We start from the raw sequence: 24,381 nt of genomic DNA, 5'->3' as shown, positions 1-24,381 counted from the left end.
GGGTTGGTTTTGGGGCTTGGCGGTAGTGTAGGGGAAGGTGACGTTTTTGAACTCGATGTGCCCCTCGACTGTTGCCGGGTTGAGGGTGATGGCGTCCGGGGCGTCGGGGATGCTAAGTTTCGTGAGGAGGAGGTCGAGCAGCCGATATGCACTTGAAGATGATCACGCGAAGGGCTGTTTTGCGTAAGATTGAAGGCTTGACGTGCGTCTCGGATTTGTAGTCCAGGAGAAAAGACGTCAAGACAAACAGCAGGGTGACGGCCGTCGTCACCACGTACAGTGGTTAGGCGACTCTCTCGAGTGCCATCGTTGGGAAGTATGGCGTTGCTGCATATCATGATGGTGCGGCTCAAACCTTTAATACTTGGTAGAACAATATTTTCACGGGTTGTGCTGTGTTGTATGTCTATGTCGCGGATACTGAGACTCACCTTGAGTCACGTCGAGTCAGAGGGAGATGAGGCTGTGGTAACTGAGAATTATTGCTGCCTAGACGGTCGATGTAATAGTAAGAGAATTCTTCTCTTAATTATCTATTCCCCGAACTATAGATAATCGAAAATATGCCTCGAACATCGCGGCATACTATACCATGCCATACGTAACTCGTACCATAGACTCATGAAACTTTTAATACTCCCTTCCCCCAAAATATACAAAACGCTAACACACAGCAAAAAGCGAGTGCGACTTTTAAGAAGCACCACCACGACCACCAACATTAGCCAAGGCCTTCTTCTGGTCCTCCGTCAACTGCGCCGTCGGCAGCGGGCGGGTGCCAGCAGCCGTGGGCGGAGGAAGGAAACCGGTAGCAACGAGGTACGCCGCATACAGACCAACCAATTCCTCGGTGACACCAGCGCCAGCGGAGGCATCAATGCCGGACCAGGCGGCGTCGGCGCGCAAGGAGGCGGCAGCATTGACGTCGTCGAGTTCAGGAGCCTTGGTGTTGGAGGGGAGGTCGGAGGTGACGAAATGGTAGAGGGGCATCCTGAAGTACGAAGATTAGTAATTGTTCGGGTGCAAAGCTTCAAGAAAAGAGGGAGAAGGAAGTAGGTGTTGACTTACAAGGCGTGCTGGGATTCGGGGTCATCGTGCTGGCCATCATTGACGTACTGCTCCAAGGCCTTGGACCAGGGAACGTAATCAATCTGGGGCACTTCGTAGCCGTAGAGCTGCAGGGCGCCCAGGAACTGGTTGAAGCGGAGGCGAGGGTGACCGGTGACTTGGGCCACGCCGATCGGGGTGCAAGGGGGCTGGAAGGCGGCGGCAATGACAACGCGAGCAACGTGGTCGACGGGCACCATGTTGACGGTGTTGTTGATGTTGGGGCGGGCGGAGAGCTGGATACAGCCCTTGATCATGCGGATGAGGAAGTCGTCCGTGTTGGTAGTTCCGGTCTGGGAGTCACCGAGGACGTAGCCAGGACGCACGACGGTACCCTTGAGACCGCGGCGACCAGCTTCCCGCACGAGATATTCACCCGCCCACTTGCTCTGACCATAGCCGGTTCCAAGGCCGACGCTGCTACCCTCGAGGTCGTCCGCCTCGCTGATACCAGCTCCGCCCTCGGCAACGATCCGCTCAGATTCCAAGACGTAGTGGTCGCTATCGAGAGTACTGGTCGAACTGACGAAGGAAAATTGCTTGGGCTTGCCGCTGGCGCAGAGCTTGAGAGCGTCAATGGTACCCAGCACATTGGCAGGCTTGAGGGTGGAGTAGGGGTACACCCAGTGAACCAGAGCACCGTTGTGGATGACAGCATCCACCCGCTGGATCAGGTCCTCCCAAAGAGCGTCGGAGAAACCGAATCGAGGCTCGCCCAGGTTACCGCACACGCACTGGAGCCGGCTGGTCCAGGCTTCGTCCCAGAAACCGTACGCCTGGCAGGTAGAGCGAATGCGGCCGAGCGCCTGCTCGTCAGTCTTGCCGCGCACCAAGGTCACAACCTTCGCCTGCGGTGACTTGCGGGTCAAGAGATCCCGGAGGATATGAGCACCTAAGAAACCGGTGGCACCGGTGAGGAAGATGGTGGGCTCGGATGCAAGAATAGGCTCGGTGCGAGTAGGGAACGAAGCGGGCAGAGTCTCTGCCAACTTGCGGGCATCCTTCGAGTATTCGTCATCGAGCTCAGCAGGAGCTGCGGGCTCTGCAGCAGCGGTCTTACGCTCGTCGTTGCTAGCGAACGACTCCAGATTCAGAAGACGGTCGATCTCGGCAGCGAAGCCCCGGAGGGTAGGGCTGCGGAAAATGGAGTTCATGCTGACATCGATCTCGCGCCACTTGCGTCGAACGTCGAAGAACATCTGCTGAGCCAAGATACTGTGTCCTCCCAAATCGAAGAACGAGTCATCAGGGCTAATCATACGAGCGGTCACATTAGGAATGCGCTGACCCCAGATGGAGGCCACAGCTTGCTCCGTTTCGCTGAGGGCTTGCGCCACCGAGGACTTGCGCCGAGGAGCGGCGGCACTGAGCTCTGCAGTATCAGGGAAGGGCAGTGCGGGCTTGTCGATCTTGCCATTGGGGTTGAGAGGCATGCGCTTGAGGGGGATGAAGACGGTCGGCACAGCGTAGCTAGCAAGCTTGCTGCGGAGATGGTCTCGAATGTCGTCACGCAGGGGGCGGAATCGTCTGAGCATGCCAACCATGCCTTCAGCGGACTCATCGTCCTCAAGTCCCTTCTGCTGCAGCCATGAAGCCCACTTACTCATGTCTGGAACGAAATAGCTGACCAGGGTGCGCTCTTCGAACTTATCACGACGTACCAGAGTAACATTTTCTCTGACAAGCGGGTGACGAGACAAATGAGTGTCGATTTCGCCCAGTTCGATACGGAATCCACGGATCTTGACCTGATCGTCTGCACGTCCAGAACATTCGACCTCACCGGTGGGGGTGTAACGGCCGAGATCTCCGCTGCGATACAACCGATCTCTCGGGCCAAAGTAGAACTCCCTCCAGGGTTCATTCGAGCCCTGTGCTTCGGCCTTGTCCTTCTCTGTCCAGGTTTGAGGGTCCACAAACCAGTTGGTCAGGAACTTCTTCTCGTTCAACTCCGGAGAACCGAGATAGCCCTCTGCGAGACCACCAGCACGGACGTAGATTTCACCCACTTCACCAATGGCGCAAATGCGGTTGGGCTCGAAGCGGTTGACAACCAGCATCTGAACGTCGAGCATACCCCGTCCAGCTGGAATGACATCCTTCATGGTGTCCAGATAACCCTCGTCACTCGAGTAGCTAGGGATTTCAAAGTAGCTGACCGCACGCTGCGTCTCGGTCGTGCCATACATGTTGACAATGTTGACATTCGGAGCCAATCCCTGAAGGGAGCGGCAATCTCTCTTAATGAGAATATCACCCACGAAGAAAGCATGGTGAAGCTCGGGGAATTGAGCTGAGGCACCGCCCACCAGAATCTGACCCATGGCAGGTGTAAGGTGAGTGACAGTAGCGCCGTACTCGCGCATCCATTCGGCGAGCTTCTCATTCTGGATATCCTCGCGAGCAGGAACAAGCAGCTGAGCACCTAAGAAGAGAGGGGTAAAGATGTCTCTCTGGATTGGATCGTGAGCAATACCGCTCAGCATCGTAAAACGATCGTTAGGGTTGAGCTTGAAAGTCTCCGACATCCACGGGAAGTAGTATGCCAGGGAGAAATGACGACCCCGGACACCCTTGGGCCTGCCCTCGGAGCCGGAGGTAAACGACAAGGTGGGGGTAGAATCCGGACCGACCACGACGCCGACAGATTGAGCCTTGAGAGACACCTGTTGGGCCAGCACGTCCTGCCCATTGACCAAGCCACCTTCAAGGGTACCATCGTCGCGGAGGGCAAGCGCGGGAACCTCAGTACGAAGCTGCAGGTTCTCGTCAATGAATGAGCGGACCTCATCAGATAGTTCACCGGCATCCTTGGTAGCCTTCTCAATGTTGATCAATGCGCGAGGACGAGCGACATCCAGATAGATGCACTGCCTTTCCGGAGGATATGCTGGATCGATGACGGAGAAGGTTGCACCGGCCTTGAGAATACCCATAACAGCAACCACGAGATCGACACCACGGTAGGCGTAAACCATGACAACCTCACCCCGCTCGACACCAGCTTGAACCAAGTGATGGCCCAGGATGTTAGACGCCTCATTGATTTGTCTGTATGTGAACTCCCTGTGGGGGGATCGCTCCGACTTAGTCTCGACCACACAAAGCTTGTCGGGATGCTTCTCCGCATTAGCGGCGAAAATCTCATGAATGGCACCACGGAACTTGGACCAGTTCAAATCAGAGGTAGGGTCGGGAAGGATTGCCTGCTGATCCTCAGTCATGAAGTCAATACGGCCGATGGCCTGTTCCGGGTTGCTGGTCGCATTCTCCACGAGCTTGGCGAGCTGCTTCAATATGGTGGAAATTCTCGCACTGGAGAACAATCTCTGGTTGTAGTATGCTCCCAACTCGGCCTGAGATGTCGAGTCATCCGATGCAAGGACTGGAGCGATGTTGAGGACAAGATCGGTGGTCTCGAAGGTGTTGGCGGGATAGTCTTGGGAGGCAGCGGGTGCGTCATAGGCAGCGAAGCGGAAGAGGATAGGGGAGCGCTCGGAGCCGGACTTCTCTTGGATGTAGTTTCTTAGACTGCCCAGAGGTACGATTTCGGAAGCACCTTCTTCGAAGGCCTACATAAACCAAGGTAAGAATGGGAGGGGAGAGGGTTCATGAACAGAAGAACATACCTTCTTGACCTTAGCATAAAGCTGGAGAAACGTCTCCGAAGCCTCAATTGGGACTCTGAGAACGAAAGGGCGGCCATCGTCATTGGAACTGGTGCCGATGGCGATGTCCTCATCGCCGGTCAGACGGGCAACGAGAACAACGAAAGCAGTGAGGAAGACAGTGAAACTCGAGGAGGAAGCGGAGATCTTCTCGAGGGCTGATTGAGAGCCCTGGGACAGTTTAATTGACTCAAAGGCTTCAATTGCTCTCTTGGGAAGCTCCTGCTTGTGGTTGTCGGGATAATCTCTAGTGAGGGGAGAGACAGTAAGGTTCTGTAGTCGTTGAGCCCATCGCTCAAGACGCTCCTGTAAGGAGACTGATTCAGCACCCATGATTGCAGTCCAAGTCAATGATTGCAGTCAGGATGGTTGTGTTGGGGGGAGGGGAAAGAAATGAAGTTTAGTAGTTTATCGATGGGCGAGAGGCGATGAGTCAGGAGGGGCAAGCGAATAAGTGCCGATGTCGGCAGCATCTCTTTGGGTCCCCACATACTTGCTCGCCTGAAGCTGCCTGAGGCTGTTATCCAGCTCACCGCCTTTGGCGGGGCCCAGCCACATCCATAACTTATCCAATTAGGGAGTACCTATACGTACACGGCCTAGCCACAAAAGACGGGAGCGGACCCTGAACCGCCTTTACCGCATGCAGCGTAGTGCCCAGTGGTTGAACCGTGCCCCCGGTTTGGGGCCTTCCTTATCCTTGGAAACTCCAGGCTCCAGGTTGAGCTCCAGCGCTGCATCGTTGCGCTCAGGTACTAACTAAGTTACTAACCTGACACCCACTACACCACTATACAGTACATACCACCCTGAGGGCAAGACATGACTTCGTTGACCATGGCTTGAACTTTTGACTTGTTGTCGTGACGTCTTTCCACTCTTCCACTCTTTGCCAGCCATTACCCACTTCCCCTAAAAGTGCTGCCGTTCGTATTCGCGTCCAGAGAGGCGGAACAAGAGCCCATCATCCTGTCGCACCGCCTTCACTTTCTCACCTCCTATACTCAAACGACTTTGTTCTTGTTCTTGCTCTCGACGCTCCGTTCGAGACGGTCACATCCCTATGTCAACATGATTCCTCATCGGAGCACGGCTCTTCTGACCATTATTGTTTTTGTTGCTCTTATATTGATAATCTTCTCCTCCTCCCCAGCTACCAATTCTTCTACTGGTGCAGCAGTCTCCGGCCCGGCCAGATTTGTCCCTCATCCGAAGCTTCCCTCCTTTAACGACTTGCACCTGCCATCCTTCCGTCCCACCGTTCATACTCCCCCCGAGCCTCAGCCGAACAGTACAAGTGGAGAAACCAGCTGGTTTAGCGATTGGTCATGGATCAATCCTTTTTCGTCCTCCATCACTCTCGACGAGAATCGATCCGTGCTTCCCCCCTTGAGGGATAGACCGTTCATTTACACATATTACGAGCCGAACAAGGGCAATGACGTGGAGGAGAATAATGCTGATGCTCAGCTTCTTCTCGCATGGCGCAGAGCTTGGTATGCTCAAGGATTCCGTCCGGTAATCCTTGGGCGGGGAGAAGCCATGAACAACCAATTCTACGAGCTGGTTCAGCGCGTGAAGTTCAAACCAGAACTCGAAAGCGAGATTTTCAGATGGCTAGCTTGGGGACATATGGGCGACGGCTTGCTTGCGGATTGGCATTGTTTCCCCATGGCCAGGTATGACGACGCGCTCTTGTCGTCCCTGCGCCGTGGATCCGATCCAGCTTTCATTACCCGCTTTGACCGTCTTGGGGGCGCCTTATATTCCGGGGAGAAATCACATATCAACGAAGTGATCAAGCAGGCTCTGAACAAAGTTGATGAGACGTCTACCACGTTAGTGGGGTTGGCCTCGCCCGACCTCTTCAAGGTAGAGGAGGCTAACTCGCTGGCTCTGTACGACTCTTCTACCATCACTAGCCATTACCCAACAATTGCTGAGAAGATGGTTTCATCTCCGACTGCAGGACGATTGGCATTGGCAGAGTTGATTAACTCGCATCTACACAACACTTTCCAAAATGCCTTCCCAGCAGGCATCGCCATTTTGAAACCATTTCCGAAGCACACGACGGCTCTCGTTGAGCCTGCTTTGCGTCTTGCGAAGGCCCTCGTGCAATGTTCGACCTCTCCTATACCGCAGTCATGCCCACCCAACTTACCGAAGTGTCACCCGTGTGATCCGGCGAAGCCAATGCAATTGAGCCAACCGGCTACCTACAGGAATACGACTCGAGTATTTACCATCGGAACACTTCCTCACCCTTTTACATTGATCAGTCTGCAGCAGGATTCCACCGACGTGAGCATCCGCCACATCCGGCGCGAGACGGATCGTGATGTATGGTTGACCGAAGTCACCAAAGACCAGTTGGGTCTTGAGATTGGTGGATTACCCAGATCTACGGTGTTCAAGAGGGCTGTCGCTGATGATACTGTCGTTGGAACTTCGTTATGGATGACTGTTGAGTCTTTGCCCTCTCATGCCGGTCAATCCCTTCCGACTGAGCTGCTGGACGAATTTGAGTGGCAGTTTGGCTTCAAGATCCCTCGAGACGGCAAGGTAGATGCCAAGAATGAAGACGAGAAGAAGGAATCCGTCCAACATGCCACTCCGAGCGAGCAAGGAGTTCCAAAGGAATATGAGATTATTCAACAAGCTCGCGAAATCATCAAGGCTCGGAAGCCCAACAACCGGCCCAACCCCAAGGCTGCTGCAGAAGCCTGGAACCTGGCTGACTCGGAGGTCTGGCGGTTTGTGAGAGCATACCGGTACGTACTACGCCACATTGGAAACCGAGGACCATGGGCTAATCATAGGTTATTGTACAGGGCTCGTAGCGTGGTTGAACGCAAGAAGTGGGAGGAAGACGAGAAAGACTTTGTTGGTGCTCAGCTAAAACAGTAGGATGAGTCAGTGCGCGTGAATGATATCCAATATTACTTGCATCACCATAGACATGCTATAGCATGAGAAGCATAATTCATATTTTGATATCAGAGGAAATGTATAAGTACATTTCAGGATTCCTAAATGATTTTCGACTATAAAACTTATTATCTGCCTCATTAAGATATCCTATCCTAGCTGTTGTTGTCTGCCAGTTGCTGACTCGGTAGCCTGGTCTTGGAGGAACTTATGCGTATTTACGTAGTTTTACATCCACTCTGTATACTCAGTTACTCCGCAGTGATACTTACGTATAATGTAAGCGACATCATAGATACCTTCAGGTTCCTGTCGGCGAATCCTTCTCCTGTAAGACCTCGTTATACCGATCCTCGGTAAGGCGATCTTCTGTACATAGGAATTTAGTTCTACTATACCAATATCGCTGCATCGCCTTATAGCAATTATCGGGACGACTAGATTAGTCGCCTATACAAGTATCGTTGAAACGAGGTCCAAAATTCACGTAGAAAGGTAAAGGTCTATGCAGATCCTCAGGTCTGAGTCAATATATATAACTTAGTTGATACTGGAGGTCATGTGCTTACTCAAACTCCACATAACAATACTACTGATGTTTGGTATACCAAGACGATTAAGTTGCAAAGCACTAGTTTCAGGGCTAGTTTCTGACTTCCTGTCGGCTTCGCCCCACTCCCCGACTTCCCCCACACAATTACAATCTAAAGTCCTCCCACACTACGGAGTACTAGGTACTGTACCTAGTCAACTACTGCATTTACTACCTATGGTATGTATGATACCATCCTGACACCCTGATCCAATGAACAAAGATGACACGTGGAAACGCGCAACGGCGTGCACGATCCGCCGTCCCGTCCGCTCCTCCCCAGGTATTAAAGAAAACCACTGTAACTGACTTGACTACTTTACCACAGCACATGCCTACGCATCCCCTACCCATACACTCTGCCCATGAAATCAGAATGGAAGAAACATTAATGCCCTACCTGCGATGTACTGAGAAGGACCGCCGGTGAGCAAGCGCTCTGTTCCATGGTGTTCCATGGCTTCTGATCGATAATCACCTAACTGTTATCTACATAGTCTTGATGCGCCTGCGTTTTCGCTCGCACTTCAAGGCCCAGAAAGCCTGTCGCGCACAGCTCCATATCTTTTTCAGGTAACACTGCAGCGTGTAGACGAAGAAAGCAAGATTTGTCTCTTCTCATGGACCCCGCAGATGCATGGCTTTATTGCCGATGGCGGATTTATTCTTCTTCATCATACCGCGCAATGCGAATTGAGACTAGTCGGCTCCCTGGATGCAATACACTTCCTCCACTAGAACTTTGGCGCTCTTATCCTCTGAAACAACATGAATTTGGTGGAATTCAGCAGTATTACGACGTCTTCCCCGAGCGTCTTCTCTCACACCTTCAAACTGGAGAACGATATGTACTTCTCTGGCCTGGGCAACGATATACCTCATGGTGTCTGACCGACGGTGCAAGTGTCTATGGCTATATCCCCCCCGCAAGGACTGACCTCGTCTTGCCAGGCGGTCCATTTCTGTCCTTCACGGTCGAGGATGACCGGGACAGACCGATGGCGCCAGCGCCATTTTCCGGGTGAGATTCGGCTTTCCCTGCCTGCCTTCTTCCCCGTGCTCTCTTCGAATATTTTGCGTGAACCTGTTCTTTGACCTCCCATGGCTTTTGAAATTCAGTACCTAGTAGGCGAACATGCTAATATCCCCCATCCTCAGAGCGAGAGAATCCTGTCCCACGCTAATCGCAAGAATTGATTGCCATCCCCAGGGCCAGGTCGCTTTGAGGGATGACCTTGTGACTGCGACGCTGCATGTTACTTACGAACGGACCGGTGATGGCAGTGGTGGACCAATTACGTTCAACACTACGGGACTAAGCCCCAAGCTCTGGGTATGGCGCGATCGATGGGTGAATATGGAAGGCTTCAGTTGCGGTTGGGGTAGTAATACCTTCTGCGATGACCCGGATATTCAAGTCTCGCCCGGCTGCGATGACAGCTTTGCCTGTCTGCATCCGGACGAAACCTGGTCTAACACCGTTCGATACCCGTTGATTACGGACATTGAGAGCAGCGATGGTGGAGAGGCTGAAGTCGGGGAAAGGATACGGTGTCTCTTTGGAGGAAATGAGCCTGTTTGGTGGGCGTGGGGAACTCGAGAGGATCATCTGGCGACCATGGTCACAGTCCCAGCCACTGGAAGCTGGACTGTGCTGGGTCCTAAGCAGAATCCTGTCGTTATCGTTCCTGCGGCGGCTCCAGTTGATTTGCAAATTGTATAAACCGAAACAACAGATACTTTCTTCTCGGACCCCATGTCTGAACGTCGTGCATGCCCTCCGTATAAAAATCAGGTACGATACTTAATTAACGACATACATTTCATGTACATGGATTACAGTACAGTACTGTATTGTCACAATACAACTAGTTCGTCCCTGAACCACAGCCCTAAGCGAACACACCGAGGCTCGGATCCCTGCGGCTGTCTGAGCTCTGATCTTCGAGAGCCAAAGCGGATGAATGATTCTTCGTGCATCAAGAGCAATCCCTGTGTACTTTGCTGCCTATCGGACAGGCCCCGTCAGATGATTCAAGGGACCTCGAGATCGCATTTGATTATATGCCGAGACATCTTGTATTGCGAGATTGGTCAACATAGGAAAATTATCCCTGATAGTGGCACCCACCTCTCCTCCGCCTAGCCTCAACAGGAAATACATACAGGACTGATTGAGCTTGGGCTCGGAATGTCCCTGAGGCTTGTGGCCTTGGCACAAGCACTAAAATGCACGGGCTCGGCGCGACGTTCGGAAGCTCTACGGAGTACCCAAGAGGATTAATCGAGGCGATCTACTTTGTAGTCTTTGGGACTTGCCTCTGGAGAACAGGAACTGCAATGAGGGCGGGCTATTTACTGAGAGCTGTCACATCACATATGTACGACGTAGTCTTTCGCTGCAACGCTCTTTCCCTCGCAAAGAGCCAACATAAGATACAGTGGGCAACATCATTGCCAGCTGCATTCGTGTAGCTGCCAGGAATCACCTTGAGTCAGTTATCAGGTGGAGCTCAGACTGACCGTTGTACATGGTGGTTTGTGAGTGTTCATTTAAAACCTCCTGGGATTGAAATTAATGTCTCTCCACACGAGGCTTCCAGTGTCACCACGGATGAGGTGCCCCAGTAATAGTCAACTATGAGAAGACTTTCTGCCTACCGGACCTCACGGCTAAAAACACTAAGGCTAAGGTAGCGCAGGTGTGGATTGCTCTAAGGCTCAACTACCCTATTACTATACTACCTTCTGAATGGCCTCAACGGGTCGACGAGCTGTTTCGAGTCGCCGTGGTCGAACCCGTAGTCATACCTTCATGACCCGTTGGCAACAGCTGACGAGCTCGCGTAGTAGTAGCTCCATGGACCCTCATTCTGTGAGAGTATAAAGTCGGCTATCGATGCACCTGCAGTCTTAGTTTATTGCTAATCCATCCATTCGTTCACTCACTCACTTATCTATCTATTTATTCTTCTCATTCTTCTATTCTTTCTTTATATCTTTACTCGAAAACTCAAGTATTCATTCTTTTATAACCATATCCAATCATTCCGTTCTTTACCTATTCATACTCGGGCTTATCTATTCCTTTCGAGCTGGAAACTACAGTATCAATGAGTTGGTTCACATGGATAGCCTTGGTGGTGGCCTTGCAGGTTGTTCACCAGGTACATGCAAGAGCTGTGTTTGCACATTTCATGGTACGTTCGTGGTCTTTGCTCAATGCACATACTAGAGGAAGGGGGGCTCTTCTTCACATCTCAAGCGGTCTATAGGAACTCGGCAAGTGACTGGAACTCATCTATATCATTAGGTAACAAACTCGGAGAACTACACGCTTACAGACTGGGAAAAAGATATGAAGCTGGCTCAAAGTGCACACATTGACACCTTTGCCCTGAACATGGCATACCTCGACAAAGCCAATGATGCTTCCGTGGCAATGGCCTTTACTGCTGCTAACACCGTCGGCTTCAAGCTTCTCTTTTCCTTTGACTATGCTGGCAACGGGGCGTGGGACCAGGCGGCTGTGATCAAAATGATTCAGCAGTACGGGTCAAATGGAGCATACTTCTTATGTCTAATAAATCTTATTTAAAATTTACTATTTTTGTTGAAAAAAATCAGAGAATAATAGAATTTGAAAGTTCTAACTGTAAAAGAAAGTCTGCTTTCTTATTCTACCGAGCTTTAATAATAATTAAGGTATTTTAGTAGAGAAATCGACGTTTGTATATGTCAGCGTTCCTAGGCAATCCGGCCACGTGATTCCAAAGGCCTCTTCATCTTGTTTACCCGCGGGAACGTAGCTAGTTTCAAACAACCAACCCAACCACCAAGAAATCAAGAAAACACGTTCCAGAGCCTACCCTGAGACCTTAATATCGCCGATAGTATAAAGATGATTGATGGGGTGGCTGACTTGCTTACTGATTACATTACCCCTCAATCCATGCCGCCCCGCTCCCCAAAATTCATCTGAGTGTATCCACTGATAGCAGCTGAACAGCTTAATTGGGAATAAAGCATGATGATCTTACGAGCTGAGGATCAATAATCTTGAGCTGGTCGCATCCACAGTGCGAGAGGGGCGCTCGCTTAATATTGAATCTCTTACCCGCCCCCTTGCTGCATGGACTACCGATCTTGATTTTCTTGCATATCGCCATTTCCGTCCAATTGCTTCACAATCAAAACAAAATGGCGACCGGCACATACTCCATGCAGGCCTCTGCTCTCAGAGCTAAGCAGTATGCGTTGATTGATGGTCGCCCTTGCCAAATAATTCGGGCATCATTTTCGAATGACGAGTGCCATCTCGAGGTAAAGGACTTGTTTCTTGGCAACGAGTTCAAGGCCACCTTCCACCAAGATGACAATGTGGAAGTTCCGAACGTCGACCGAACTGAATACTCTCTTGTAAAGCTGCCAACCCCTCACTCAGGCTGTATGATTGATTAACCACCGGTTTCTCTCCTCCAGGTGAATATCGACGACGGAATGCTTAACCTGATGGCACAGGATGGAAACCCAAAGGATGATTTGAGTACCCCAAATAACGACCTTGGGACTCAGATTAAGGAGGACTTTGAGTCTGGGAAAGAGATGCTTGGATAAGAGATATACTGTCTAAAGGATTCAAATCCCTGCACCTCTCCACTAAACTAACAAATCAATGCAGTCAACCACAGTATAAGTCGAAACAGATTTGACTAAGTAACTGCTTTCTGAGTCTAATCAATCATAGATAATCTGATTATTCTCAAAGAGTTTGTGGGCGGCTTTGGGTGTGTCAAGTGGGTGTGGATCAGGCGTTCATCTCGCGAAAGTGTAGAATAAGTCTCATCTGAAGCCAGAGCTCTGGATTCCATCCAGTGATTCCCTTACAATCGTCAATGGATCAAGAGCGAAAAGAACTCACTTTGCCAATGCCTTGCAGAATCTTATATTGATATCAGCTTCCTGCTCTTAGTTTCAATCGACCTAAGAAGACTAACTCCCTCGGATTATTCCTCAACAGCAAGCGCGGGATGGGCGGCTGAAGGCGGTCGACTTAATCTCAGTGGCAGAAACGACGGTCGTAACGCACCGAACCGAGTGTATAGATTCATCATCAATCAGCTAACTATGTTATATACAGGGCTTAGCATCTAAGACTCGCAAGTGCCTGAATTAGCAAGCTTTGGAATGCTCCACAGGTCAGCCGTGTCTTGGTCGATACGCCACCGGATCTTGGGTCCTGGCAAATATGGTATATAGCCCAACTTGCTACCTCGCGTGTATTCCACGGAACCCTGACAAGACCCGTCTAGTCGCAGACGTCAAGGAGGAGAAGAAGAGTGGCACGCGCTTGTGATGTATGCCGTATGCAAAAGATCCGCTGCGATGGTGTTTCGCCTATTTGTGGCTCGTGCGAGCGACGGAAAGCGCGATGCTCTTATAACGGCGCAAATCCGACAGAGACCCACGAACACCGGTAGAGTCTATCCACCATGTTCACGATACTGAGTCGATTCTAATGTATAACAGATATACTTTTCGAGTGAATAATCTTGATTCAAACAACTCTTCTACCAGTCCCCGCTTGCAGCTGCGGAACCATTCCCCTGGCCGGTTAGCAAAGCGCCAAGCACAGAGAGGAATCGAAGACGATAATGTATGTACTGGCTCAGAGCCATCATCTCTGCTGGAATCCGAGCTGCTGCAACCACTCGCCGAGAGCGAACCCGGGACTACGGCAACAGGGATAATTGCGGGGCATGCTAGTCACTCAATTGAGCGAGATCAGTTCTTTGGAGACTCGTCAATCGCGTCCTTCTTGAGGCAGATTCAGGATTCTGCAGGTGTGCCACGTCCAGCGTGAGAATCCCGCAAATGTAGGCTGATGTGCATCTAGAAAACGAAACGGTTCCTTTTTGCCTGCCGAACATAGCTGCACAGTCATTCTCTGCGGCCCCAACACCCAAAGCAGTTGATCTGCCACCACGAGAATTAGCGGACTACCTCCTAGATTGCTACTATGAGAAAATTCACACTCTATATCCGTTTTTCCACAGGCCTGCCTTTGCTCGCGCATACAGTGCTTTATGGGCGCCCGGGCCTACAACGGATGCGAATGACTTTGGAAAACGAATCGGCTTAGGAGACCCAAGTGTGCCCTGGCCGATATTTCACGCCGGGCTGAACATTATCCTAGCACTGGGTTGCCAATTCTCCTCATTGGACAGAATGACGCGTGAAGCCACCGCGGATGCTTTCTTCCAGCGCTCCCAGAGGTTCTTAAATGGCATCTCCATGGATAAAGGGAGTTTGGCTCTTGTCCAGACACTTTTACTGATGTCGTCTTATCTGCAAGGAAGCGAATCCCCGGCACGGTGCTGGAATACCATTGGCTTTGCATGCAGAATGGCGCAAGCACTCGGAATGCATTCCTTGAGTTCGGATAGATTTCGATCGACGGCGGAGATCCAAGTCAGAAGACGCGTGTGGCATGGGTGTATCATGTTGGATCTGTAAGCTTCTTCTTTTGTTGATGTTAGAAGGATCGAATTGATCCATCTCGATAACCGCTAACCAAATCTCCCTAGAGCGAGCAGCATGATGTTGGGCCGCCCGCCCATGATCCAGGATTCGGCGGTCCCTCTTCCAGACGCTATCAATGATGAGGCCCTCGATCAACCGAACCTAGTTTCTAGGCTACCACCCACAGCCTTATCAAGAACAGAGTTCTACGTGCGCACGTTGCAACTGTATCAAATCCTAAGGCAAATCCTAGCAAGGATCTTTGCGCCCTGGGAAGGTAGACAGGAGAATCTGGCGGAGCAGCCTCAGGCTGAAAGCAGCCAAGCTAGAAATGTGATGGAGCTAGAAGTAGAGCTATTGGCTTTTAAGTCAGGCCTTCCGGTAGAACTGAACTGGCAAAATGGAGAAATACCGGCCAATACCACTAAGCAATATTCGCGCGAAAGTTGCTTGCTAAGAGCGAGGTGGGTGACTTGCGAACAACTACCTGATCTCTCTAATTCCGAGTATCTTTGTCAGATTCCTGCAGTATAGAATTCTGCTACTGCGCCCTACCTTGATCAGATTCTGTCGGCAATTTCGAGTCTCGCATGCTGCCGCTCTGCCGGAAGCGTCTTCCTCAGAGATGCCGAGCGAGATATTTAGGGATTTCAGGCTCAGCTGCTCTATAAATTGCGTCAAGGCGGCCATCGAGCTGATACATCTTATGAATGATACCTCGACAACTGAGCTGGCCAGTGTGTGGTGGTATAGTGTATTTTGTAAGTACCTCTCACGAGATTATTCATCACCACACAAGATATCCTGCTGACTTACTTCACTGCTTCAGATACCTTTTCCGCCGGAATCGTTCTTGCCCTAGCTCGGACATGCTCCGCTATCAAAGCCAAGTTTGCAGAGCAGACTCTGGAGGATTCCTGGAAAAGCTGCTCCGAGTGCCTAGAGAAGATGAGTTCACTTACAAAGTCTGCTGAGATCGGCAGCCAAAGTCTCAACAAGGTTTTGTCCCTCCTCATGCAGGCTCAGCATGATCCATCTATCATCAACCCAGCCGTCGGTCAAGAACACAGATTACAGCCTCAAAGCCAGGACATGCATTGCGAAGCTTCGGCAACTGAGTTACCTGTTGCTCCGGCAATGGATTTCGGGGATCCTCTCGGCTTGGATGACGAACAGCGCTTTCTCGGTATGCCGGGTTCCGACATTTTCACCTATCTGCTGGGAGAACCAGGTTTGGCTGGGTCAATGGATGAAACGATGGGTGACGAGCTTTGGCCTGCGGCACCTTTGTTTCTGTGAAATCGAGATAGATACTACGATTAGGGTGGGGGGCATCAAGGATTGCCCTGAAGACGCATGTTAGACTTTTCGAGGCTGTCACATGGAATGATGAAGGTGTTCTCTAATGAACATCAAATCATATTTCTCTGACTAGCGACACGCTTCTTATACCGGATAAGACTGAATTACTTATGCAATGCGTGCTTGTATAAGCACCACAAACCCAGATCCGAGGATTGTCATGTACGGTACAAGGATGAACAACTAGTTAGACGAAGTGCCCTGGTTACATGTATGATGAGCTGAGTCTTCTTGTATATCCACCCATGAGAGCACACTACTATAGGCGATGTGAAGTCGACCTCTCTCTCCATTACAGGACGAATGGTTTCATCAACCAAGCCACTTGAGTAGCGTGTCATTCAGGGATTTTCAAGTATGATTTCTGATTCAACTACCCAAAAGTGCAACAAGTAAATCCTCTACGTACTCGACGATTCTCTGGTTCTCCGACTTAACCGAATGCCTATTATTCAGCTTTATATGAAATTTCTGTCGAACCATGCGCCCTGCAGTCAGCTTGCTGCGCGTAGCACCGAGTAATTAGCTTGATAGGTCTGTACTGTACTGTACATATCCGATACCTTGAATACCTACTACGAACCGTCATTCCACAGTCCGGAATCTTCTTCTACCCACCGTGTATTACCACCCGATACGTTATCCGGTATTTTCCCTTCTGGGAAGCGCACTGATGCCGGGCGTTTCATAGAATGCTTGAGAATGAACCACGACTCAAGCATAAGCCACTCTTTGCCTTTGTTCACAGTATGCTGATTATGCCCGGGATGGGGTATAAGAGATGAACATCATCTTCCTCAGACTCAGTCTTGTCTGTTCAATATTGTATCATCCTATCTCTCCACTACTGCCTTTTCCTCCTATTCATTGACCATTGACCATTGACTCTCTCGCTGTGCATCATGTCCGAGATCATTGAAACAGATGTCTTGATCTCTGGCGGTGGCCCAGTGGGCCTGCTAATTGCTTACTCGCTGGCACTGCAGGGCGTGGATTCCCTACTCGTCGGTAAAGCAGCCCTTACCCTTTCCTCTGTCACAGACATGGCCTAACAAGACTGGAAAAGAACGACATGACAAGGCCCACCAAGCGATGTATGGCCGGGCAACAACTCTCTACCCTCGCACCCTTGAGATGCTCGATCAGCTGGATCTTCTCGACGAACTGAACCAAATCGGTTACGTGGCGCGCAACAGCGTCACCTATCACAAGGGCAAGCGCGTCACCTCCCGGGGATGGCACATCATGTTCCAGCGCACGTATGGCACCTTTCTCGACTACTGCCTCAACATCCGCCAGAAATACTCCGAAGACGTGATTCGGGGCGCTTATGAGAGCCTCGGATGTAAGCCCTACATCGGCTGGAAATTGGACGATTTCGCGGTCGACGACGCTGCAAAGGATGATTATAAAGTGACTGCGCATGTCACTGAGGTCAGCTCGGGCAAGAGTCTGACGGTGAGAAGGTAATTGGTCCCGAGGACCCGATAACCGACCGTCGAGCCCGACTAACAACTGCCAGCAAATACATCGTCGGTGCCGATGGCGGTCATTCCCTTGTGCGTCGTCTCGCCAATATCCCCTTCGAAGGCGATCAAACTGTGTTCAAGTGGATTCGTATTGATGGCTACTTCAAGACCGACATGCCTGATGCCGATGTGGGCTTCGCTTCGATCGAGTCCGAGGCTCACGGAAATGTACTCTGGGTCCAGCTGGACCATGGCGTCAAGCGCATTGGCTTCGCGATGACAGCGAAGATGCTCGCCAGATACGGCGACAGCTTCACTCTCGAAGACGCCAAGGCGGAGGCCGTCAAAGCTATGGCGCCCTTCTCGCTGGAGATCGAATCGGTCGAGTGGTGGACCTTGTACGGGTATGAATGTCTTGTCTACGCTTTTCAGGTTGCGCAGCACCCTAACCGTCTGCAGTATTGGCCAGCGAGTGGCAGACCAATTCTTCAACAACGACCGAGTCTTGCTGGCCGGCGATGCATGTCACACGCACTCGTCCGGTGCTGCTCAGGGCATGAATACGGGTGTCCATGACGCCGTGAACCTGTCCTGGAAACTGGCGGGCGTTGTCAAGGGCTGGTACGGCGCCGACATGCTGCAGACCTACAACACGGAGCGTCGCCCAGCCGCACAGCACCTGATCGAGCTTGACAAGGCCTTCTCGGCGACCATCTCCGGCCAAGTCCCGGACAAGTATAAAGGGCACGGCATAGACGCCAACGAGCTGTTCACCAAGCTCTTCGACGAGACCATCCACTTCAACATCGGCCTCGGGATCCATTACGACGCGAACCCGATCAACAAGCCCCCGTCAGCAACCATGAACAATGCGGGCTGGCGAGCGCCCGACGCCTTGGTGTACGCACCCGGCTCGCGCCTGCCCACCCGTCTCTTCCACCTGACCAAGAACACCGGCGTCTGGTCTATCCTGGTCTTCGCCGGACAGCCGGAAAGGACGAAGGCGACCCTCAAGGCGGCCGTGGAGGATCTGGGCAAGCTTCACGTGGCCCTACCCCGTAGTGCTGTTCGTCTTTTGACCCTGGTCTCGCAGGCCTGCAGCGGAGGTGACCATGTCTTTGATACTCCGCGAGCGGGCAAGCTGTACTATGACGCGGAGCGGTCCGCTCATACCGCCTACACCATCTCCGACTACAATGGCGGTCTGGTGGTGCTGCGCCCGGACGGCATCCTGGGCTTCGCGACTCACTTGGATGATGTAGCGGGTGTTGCCGACTACTTCCGGGGGTTTATGAAGTGCTGAGTGGGTGTGTGTACTGGAGAGTGGTGTTTTGTTTGGTTGGAGCTTTTCTTTATCGTCTTGTAGGAAACAATTAGGAGCGATATTATTGATTAGACATACTGATAGAAAGTTAGACATAGAAATGATAGATGTTATTTTTCTAGTTATCTTGTGCCCTGAGTCACTTGACCGGCAAGTCCGTTGCTACCCCAAAAGATTTATCTGGTTGGGTTTAAAGATCGATCATCATCCATCACTTAACTAGGGCTAGCTGATGCAGCACTGCATTCAGTCAGGGTGAAATTGGGCAGTATGAATCAAGTTTACCACGCTCTTAGGAGATCGAAGATGAGATCATATTTGTGGGAAAAAATGGCTGAACGAGTCACCTCCTTATCTCTACTCTCTACTCCTTAGTTTCAGAAGTAGCTTAGAAGAGTTACGAATATTTAGTAAAACAGTACTTCGATATATTGTTACTATAGTATTGAACCAATATGGGGAAGCCTTATTCAGCTGACTCGGGGATAGTAATACTGCCGACGGTTGCCGCCCATCGGACAGTGGCGATCGCCGGGGGAAAGCGATAAAAGCGATAACCGAGTGGAGAATTTGCCCCCCTTCCCCTTACTCCGTAACCCCGATAAGACCCCCCATCGTCTCTTCATACAACAGCTATGACTAACTGACTAACTTACTGGTTCTCACATCTTTGATCGTTGACTTAACTCTTTTCTACTATATTGTATAATCCTTGTCTTGTACAAGTCTCCTTTCTCTCTTTGCTTCCTCTCTCGACACTATTACAACCTCTACTTCATGCCAGCGTTGAGTTACCCCGCATCAACGCTGGTTCCGAGTGGCGGTTTCTCCACCCTCTAGGAAATTCGTCGCAAGACACTTGATTTGAGTCAACAGCCACAGCCAACGCAGCAAGATGGCCCCCGGCATACTGAGCTCATCCCCACCGACGGTGCCATCCAAGGCCGTCTCTCTGGCCCAGCTTACCGAAGAATGGGACGACACTATCCGCTTCTACCTCAACGGCACCAAGGTCGTCCTCGACTCGATCAACCCCGAAATCACCTTATTAGAGTATCTCCGTGGGATCGGCCTGACGGGCACAAAGCTGGGATGCGCGGAGGGAGGTTGCGGTGCCTGTACGGTGGTAGGTCTAACGCAAACCCTACTGGGATCTGGTCATTTGCTAAGTTCAATCAACTCAACGTAGGTGGTTTCCCATATCAACCCCACCACAAAGAAGCTCTATCACGCATCCGTGAATGCTTGCCTGGCGCCACTGATTAGTGTGGATGGAAAGCATGTGGTCACCGTGGAGGGGATCGGCGACGTGAAGAATCCTCATGCCATCCAGCAACGGCTGGCGGTCGGTAACGGTAGCCAGTGTGGGTTCTGCACTCCCGGAATCGTGATGGTATGGCTCTTCGATATTCCTTTGATGAATCATGAGCTAACTTGTTGGACTTAGAGTCTTTATGCCCTCCTACGCAATAACTCCGAGCCATCGGAGCATGACGTGGAAGAGGCGTTCGATGGAAACCTCTGTCGGTGCACCGGGTACCGACCGATTTTGGATGCAGCTCAAAGCTTCTCTGCACCGAAAGGCTGCGGGATGTCGTCCGCGAATGGAGGATCAGGGTGCTGTATGGAGAAGAAAGGCGGCTCGGGAGGTTGTTGCAAGGAAACCTCCGCCGCTCCGGGCAAGGACGAGAAGATACAGACATTCACGCCGCCCGAGTTCATCGACTATCGGCCGGACACGGAGCTCATCTTCCCGCCTCCTCTCCGAAAGCATCAGTTCCGTGCTTTGGCCCTGGGAAACAAGAAGAAGAAGTGGTACCGGCCAGTCACACTGGAGCAGCTCTTGGAAATTAAGGCGGTGCATCCCGACGCTAAGATTATTGGAGGTAGCACGGAGACGCAGATCGAGATCAAATTCAAGGCTATGAAGTATAGTGCCTCCGTCTATGTCGGCGACATACAGGATCTACGGCAGTATACACTGCGGGACGACTGTCTCGAACTGGGAGCTAATGTTTCCTTGACTGACCTCGAGAGAATCTGCGACGAAGCGCTTGATCGATATGGGGGTGTGCGCGGACAGCCATTCAACGCCATCAAGAAGCAACTCCGTTACTTTGCTGGAAGACAGATCAGAAATGTTGCTTCCCCTGCAGGTAACTTGGCTACTGCTTCGCCCATCTCCGATCTCAATCCTGTGTTTGTCGCTACGAGAACAATCCTTGTCGCCAAATCACTCGGTCAGACCATCGAGATACCGATGGATCAATTTTTCAAGGGCTACCGAACCACGGCTCTTCCTCAAGATGCCATTATCGCTGCGTTACGAATCCCGGTTGCGGCTGAGGACGGTGAATACATCAGGGCCTATAAGCAATCCAAGCGAAAGGACGACGATATTGCCATCGTCAATGCAGCTTTACGTGTCTCCCTGTCGGAGTCACACACCGTCAAGAGTGTGAATCTTGTCTTTGGTGGTCTCGCACCGATGACTGTATCCGCACGGAACGCCGAGGCATTTTTGGTTGGCAAGAAATTCACAAGCCCTGCAACACTGGAGGGCACTATGGCCGCTCTGGAACAGGACTTTGACCTGAAGTTTGGGGTTCCTGGTGGAATGGCCACTTACCGCAAGTCTCTTGCCCTTGGTTTCTTCTACCGATACTATCATGATGTCTTATCCAAGATTGAAGTTAAGAGTGCAGATATTGACGAGGACGTTATTGCGGAGATTGAGCGAGCCATTTCGACGGGAGAAAAGGATCACGAAGCTTCCGCGGCGTATCAACAAAAGGTTCTTGGAAAAGCCGGTCCGCATTTCTCCGCACTAAAGCAAGCCACGGGAGAGGCCCAGTATACCGATGACATTCCAACATATCAGAACGAGTTGTATGGTTGCATGGTGCTGTCCACCAAGGCGCACGCCAAACTCCTCAATGTTGACCCAACTGAGGCCTTGGATATTCCTGGGGTTGTTGACTACGTGGATCACACAGATCTTCCAAACCCAGAAGCCAACTTCTGGGGAGCACCAAATGCCGACGAGCTTTTCTTCGCTGTGGACGAGGTTAACACTGCTGGTCAGCCAATTGGTATGGTTCTAGCGACATCTGCGAAAATTGCGGAGGAGGCTGCTCGGGCCGTCAAAGTGGAATACGAGGACCTGCCGGTGATCCTCTCGATCGAAGAGGCCATCGAGGCGGAATCGTTCTTCGAACATTATCGATACATCCAGACTGGCGATGTTGAGAGCGCCTTTGAGAAGGCAGCTCACGTATTTACGGGCGAATCAAAAATGGGCGGACAGGAGCATTTCTACTTGGAGACGCAGGCTTGTGTCGCCATACCTAAGAACGAAGATGGAGAGATGGAGGTCTGGAGTGGGACCCAAAATCCGACGGAAACGTAAGCCGTGCTGCCTTGTGATTTCTTTTAGCCCTGGTGCTAATATTGCTGCAGACAAACTTATGTCGCCCAAGTTACTGGGGTATCAGCCAATAAGATTGTGTCTCGAGTGAAACGCCTCGGTGGCGGTTTCGGTGGAAAGGAGACTCGATCGATCCAGCTGGCCGGTATCTGCGCGACGGCTGCTGCAAAGCTAAAGCGCCCAGTACGGTGCATGCTAAACCGCGATGAAGACATCATCACTTCCGGTCAGCGCCACCCCTTTTACTGTCGCTGGAAGGTAGCCGTCAACGGAGAGGGCAAGCTGCTCGCCCTTGACGCGGATGTCTACGCCAACGGCGGCCACACACAAGATCTCTCCGGCGCAGTCGTAGAGAGAAGTCTTTCACACATCGACGGTGTATACCGTTTCCCGAATGTCTACGTTCGGGGCCACATCTGCAAGACCAACACCGTCTCCAATACCGCATTCCGCGGTTTCGGTGGTCCGCAGGGCATGTTCTTCGCTGAGAGCATCATGGAAGAGGTTGCGGACCACCTGAACATCCCCGTTGAAGATTTTCGGATCCAAAACATGTACAAATCCGGCGACAAGACACACTACAACCAAGAGCTCAAGGACTGGCACGTGCCATTGATGTACAACCAGGTTCTGGAGGAGAGCTCTTACGCCGAACGTCGAAAGGCCGTGACCGAGTACAACAAGGACCACAAATGGTCGAAGCGCGGAATGGCGATCATCCCCACCAAGTTCGGCATCTCCTTCACTGCACTATTCCTAAACCAGGCCGGCGCGCTGGTCCACATCTACCACGACGGCAGCGTCCTCGTCGCCCACGGTGGCGTGGAGATGGGCCAAGGTCTGCACACGAAGATGACAATGATCGCCGCGGAAGCCCTGGGCGTGCCGCAGTCCACCGTCTTCATCTCCGAGACCGCCACCAACACCGTAGCCAACACCTCGTCGACCGCCGCCTCGGCCAGCTCCGACCTGAACGGCTACGCGATCTTCAACGCGTGCGAGCAGCTCAACGAGCGCCTCCAGCCCTACCGCGCGAACATGCCCGGGGCGACGATGAAGGAGCTCGCGCACGCCGCGTACTTCGACCGCGTCAACCTCTCGGCGCAAGGGTACTACCGCACCCCGGACATCGGCTACGTCTGGGGCCAGAACACGGGCCAGATGTTCTTCTACTTCACGCAAGGGGTCACCGCCGCCGAGGTGCAGCTCGACACCCTGACGGGCGACTGGACCCCGCTGCGCGCCGACATCAAGATGGACGTCGGCCGCACCATCAACCCGGCCATCGACTACGGCCAGATCGAGGGCGCCTTCATCCAGGGCCAGGGTCTATTTACGACCGAGGAGAGCCTGTGGCACCGCGCCTCGGGCCAGATCTTCACCCGCGGCCCCGGCAACTACAAGATCCCCGGCTTCCGGGACATCCCCCAGGTCTTCAACGTCAGCCTCCTCAAGGACGTCGAGTGGGAGAACCTGCGCACCATCCAGCGCTCCCGCGGCGTCGGCGAACCCCCCCTGTTCATGGGCAGCGCCGTCTTCTTCGCCATCCGCGACGCCCTCAAGGCCGCCCGTCGCCAATGGAACGTCCACGACGTCCTCCGCCTGGAGAGCCCCGCCACCCCCGAGAGGATCCGCGTGAGCTGCGCGGATCCGATCATCGAGCGGGCCCGCGTGGTGCCGCAGCCGGGCGAGAAGAGCTTTTTCGTGGCCATTTAGTTGGGCCTCGAGAAGTTGGACTTATTCAAGTGGAAGGGCATATATCATGAATCTTACGACTCGGCATCCCGGCATGTAGCAATTTATTATTTATCCATGCATCCGTTCGAACCTTTTGATCATGCAATATAGAAAACACTATCGTAGCCACGTTCTACGGGTATATCACGCGAAGCCTCAACGAGACGTAAGGCGACAGCAGCGCTGAAAGTACAAATCATCCGCCAGAAAACTGTAGATAAGACCCAAAGAAGAAGAATGAA

The 24,381-nt window shown here is 52.0% G+C and overlaps 8 protein-coding genes across 8 annotated transcripts; 7 read left to right on the top strand and 1 right to left on the bottom strand.

The window, feature by feature from the left end:
• Window positions 1–540: 540 nt before the first annotated feature.
• aarA (L-aminoadipate-semialdehyde dehydrogenase) lies at window positions 541–5,165 on the bottom strand. The gene is made up of 3 exons (XM_025669586.1): window positions 4,737–5,165; window positions 1,069–4,679; window positions 541–991 (listed from the first exon to the last, which is right to left on the bottom strand). The coding sequence occupies exons 1-3, from the start codon at window positions 5,106–5,108 to the stop codon at window positions 694–696; spliced, it is 4,281 nt and encodes a 1,426-aa protein (XP_025531648.1). The 5' UTR covers window positions 5,109–5,165; the 3' UTR covers window positions 541–693.
• Window positions 5,166–5,494: 329 nt separating this feature from the next.
• Window positions 5,495–7,771, top strand: BO86DRAFT_453560 (uncharacterized protein). Its single transcript, XM_025677000.1, has 2 exons — window positions 5,495–7,549; window positions 7,610–7,771. Exons 1-2 carry the CDS (start codon window positions 5,847–5,849, stop codon window positions 7,683–7,685), a joined length of 1,779 nt encoding a protein of 592 aa, XP_025531647.1. The 5' UTR covers window positions 5,495–5,846; the 3' UTR covers window positions 7,686–7,771.
• A 903-nt stretch (window positions 7,772–8,674) lies between these two features.
• Window positions 8,675–10,021, top strand: BO86DRAFT_415995 (uncharacterized protein; the record flags this gene model as incomplete). Its single annotated transcript, XM_025674945.1, has 4 exons — window positions 8,675–8,724; window positions 8,796–9,000; window positions 9,090–9,319; window positions 9,457–10,021. The coding sequence occupies 4 exons, from the start codon at window positions 8,675–8,677 to the stop codon at window positions 10,019–10,021; spliced, it is 1,050 nt and encodes a 349-aa protein (XP_025531646.1).
• Window positions 10,022–11,411: 1,390 nt separating this feature from the next.
• On the top strand, window positions 11,412–11,896 carry BO86DRAFT_376076 (uncharacterized protein; the record flags this gene model as incomplete). The annotated part of the gene is made up of 2 exons (XM_025670514.1): window positions 11,412–11,498; window positions 11,612–11,896. The coding sequence occupies 2 exons, from the start codon at window positions 11,412–11,414 to the stop codon at window positions 11,894–11,896; spliced, it is 372 nt and encodes a 123-aa protein (XP_025531645.1).
• Window positions 11,897–12,139: 243 nt separating this feature from the next.
• BO86DRAFT_331142 (uncharacterized protein) lies at window positions 12,140–12,971 on the top strand. Its single transcript, XM_025668736.1, has 2 exons — window positions 12,140–12,717; window positions 12,781–12,971. Exons 1-2 carry the CDS (start codon window positions 12,499–12,501, stop codon window positions 12,913–12,915), a joined length of 354 nt encoding a protein of 117 aa, XP_025531644.1. The 5' UTR covers window positions 12,140–12,498; the 3' UTR covers window positions 12,916–12,971.
• Window positions 12,972–13,816: 845 nt separating this feature from the next.
• BO86DRAFT_436977 (fungal specific transcription factor domain-containing protein) lies at window positions 13,817–14,814 on the top strand (the record flags this gene model as incomplete). The annotated part of the gene is made up of 3 exons (XM_025676039.1): window positions 13,817–13,954; window positions 14,087–14,141; window positions 14,231–14,814. The coding sequence occupies 3 exons, from the start codon at window positions 13,817–13,819 to the stop codon at window positions 14,812–14,814; spliced, it is 777 nt and encodes a 258-aa protein (XP_025531643.1).
• A 2,198-nt stretch (window positions 14,815–17,012) lies between these two features.
• BO86DRAFT_436969 (pentachlorophenol 4-monooxygenase) lies at window positions 17,013–19,063 on the top strand. The gene is made up of 4 exons (XM_025676038.1): window positions 17,013–17,190; window positions 17,249–17,648; window positions 17,705–18,055; window positions 18,111–19,063. Exons 1-4 carry the CDS (start codon window positions 17,085–17,087, stop codon window positions 18,952–18,954), a joined length of 1,701 nt encoding a protein of 566 aa, XP_025531642.1. The 5' UTR covers window positions 17,013–17,084; the 3' UTR covers window positions 18,955–19,063.
• Window positions 19,064–19,583: 520 nt separating this feature from the next.
• BO86DRAFT_453559 (putative xanthine dehydrogenase HxA) lies at window positions 19,584–24,202 on the top strand. The gene is made up of 4 exons (XM_025676999.1): window positions 19,584–20,101; window positions 20,165–20,368; window positions 20,423–22,380; window positions 22,435–24,202. Exons 1-4 carry the CDS (start codon window positions 19,871–19,873, stop codon window positions 24,116–24,118), a joined length of 4,077 nt encoding a protein of 1,358 aa, XP_025531641.1. The 5' UTR covers window positions 19,584–19,870; the 3' UTR covers window positions 24,119–24,202.
• Window positions 24,203–24,381: the final 179 nt, after the last annotated feature.

The sequence above is a fragment of the Aspergillus japonicus genome, assembly GCF_003184785.1.
Source record: "Aspergillus japonicus CBS 114.51 unplaced genomic scaffold BO86scaffold_5, whole genome shotgun sequence".
Taxonomy (NCBI): Eukaryota; Fungi; Ascomycota; class Eurotiomycetes; order Eurotiales; family Aspergillaceae; genus Aspergillus; species Aspergillus japonicus.
Note: the sequence above shows the minus strand (reverse complement) of the source record. Positions and strands in the feature narration are given on the sequence as shown.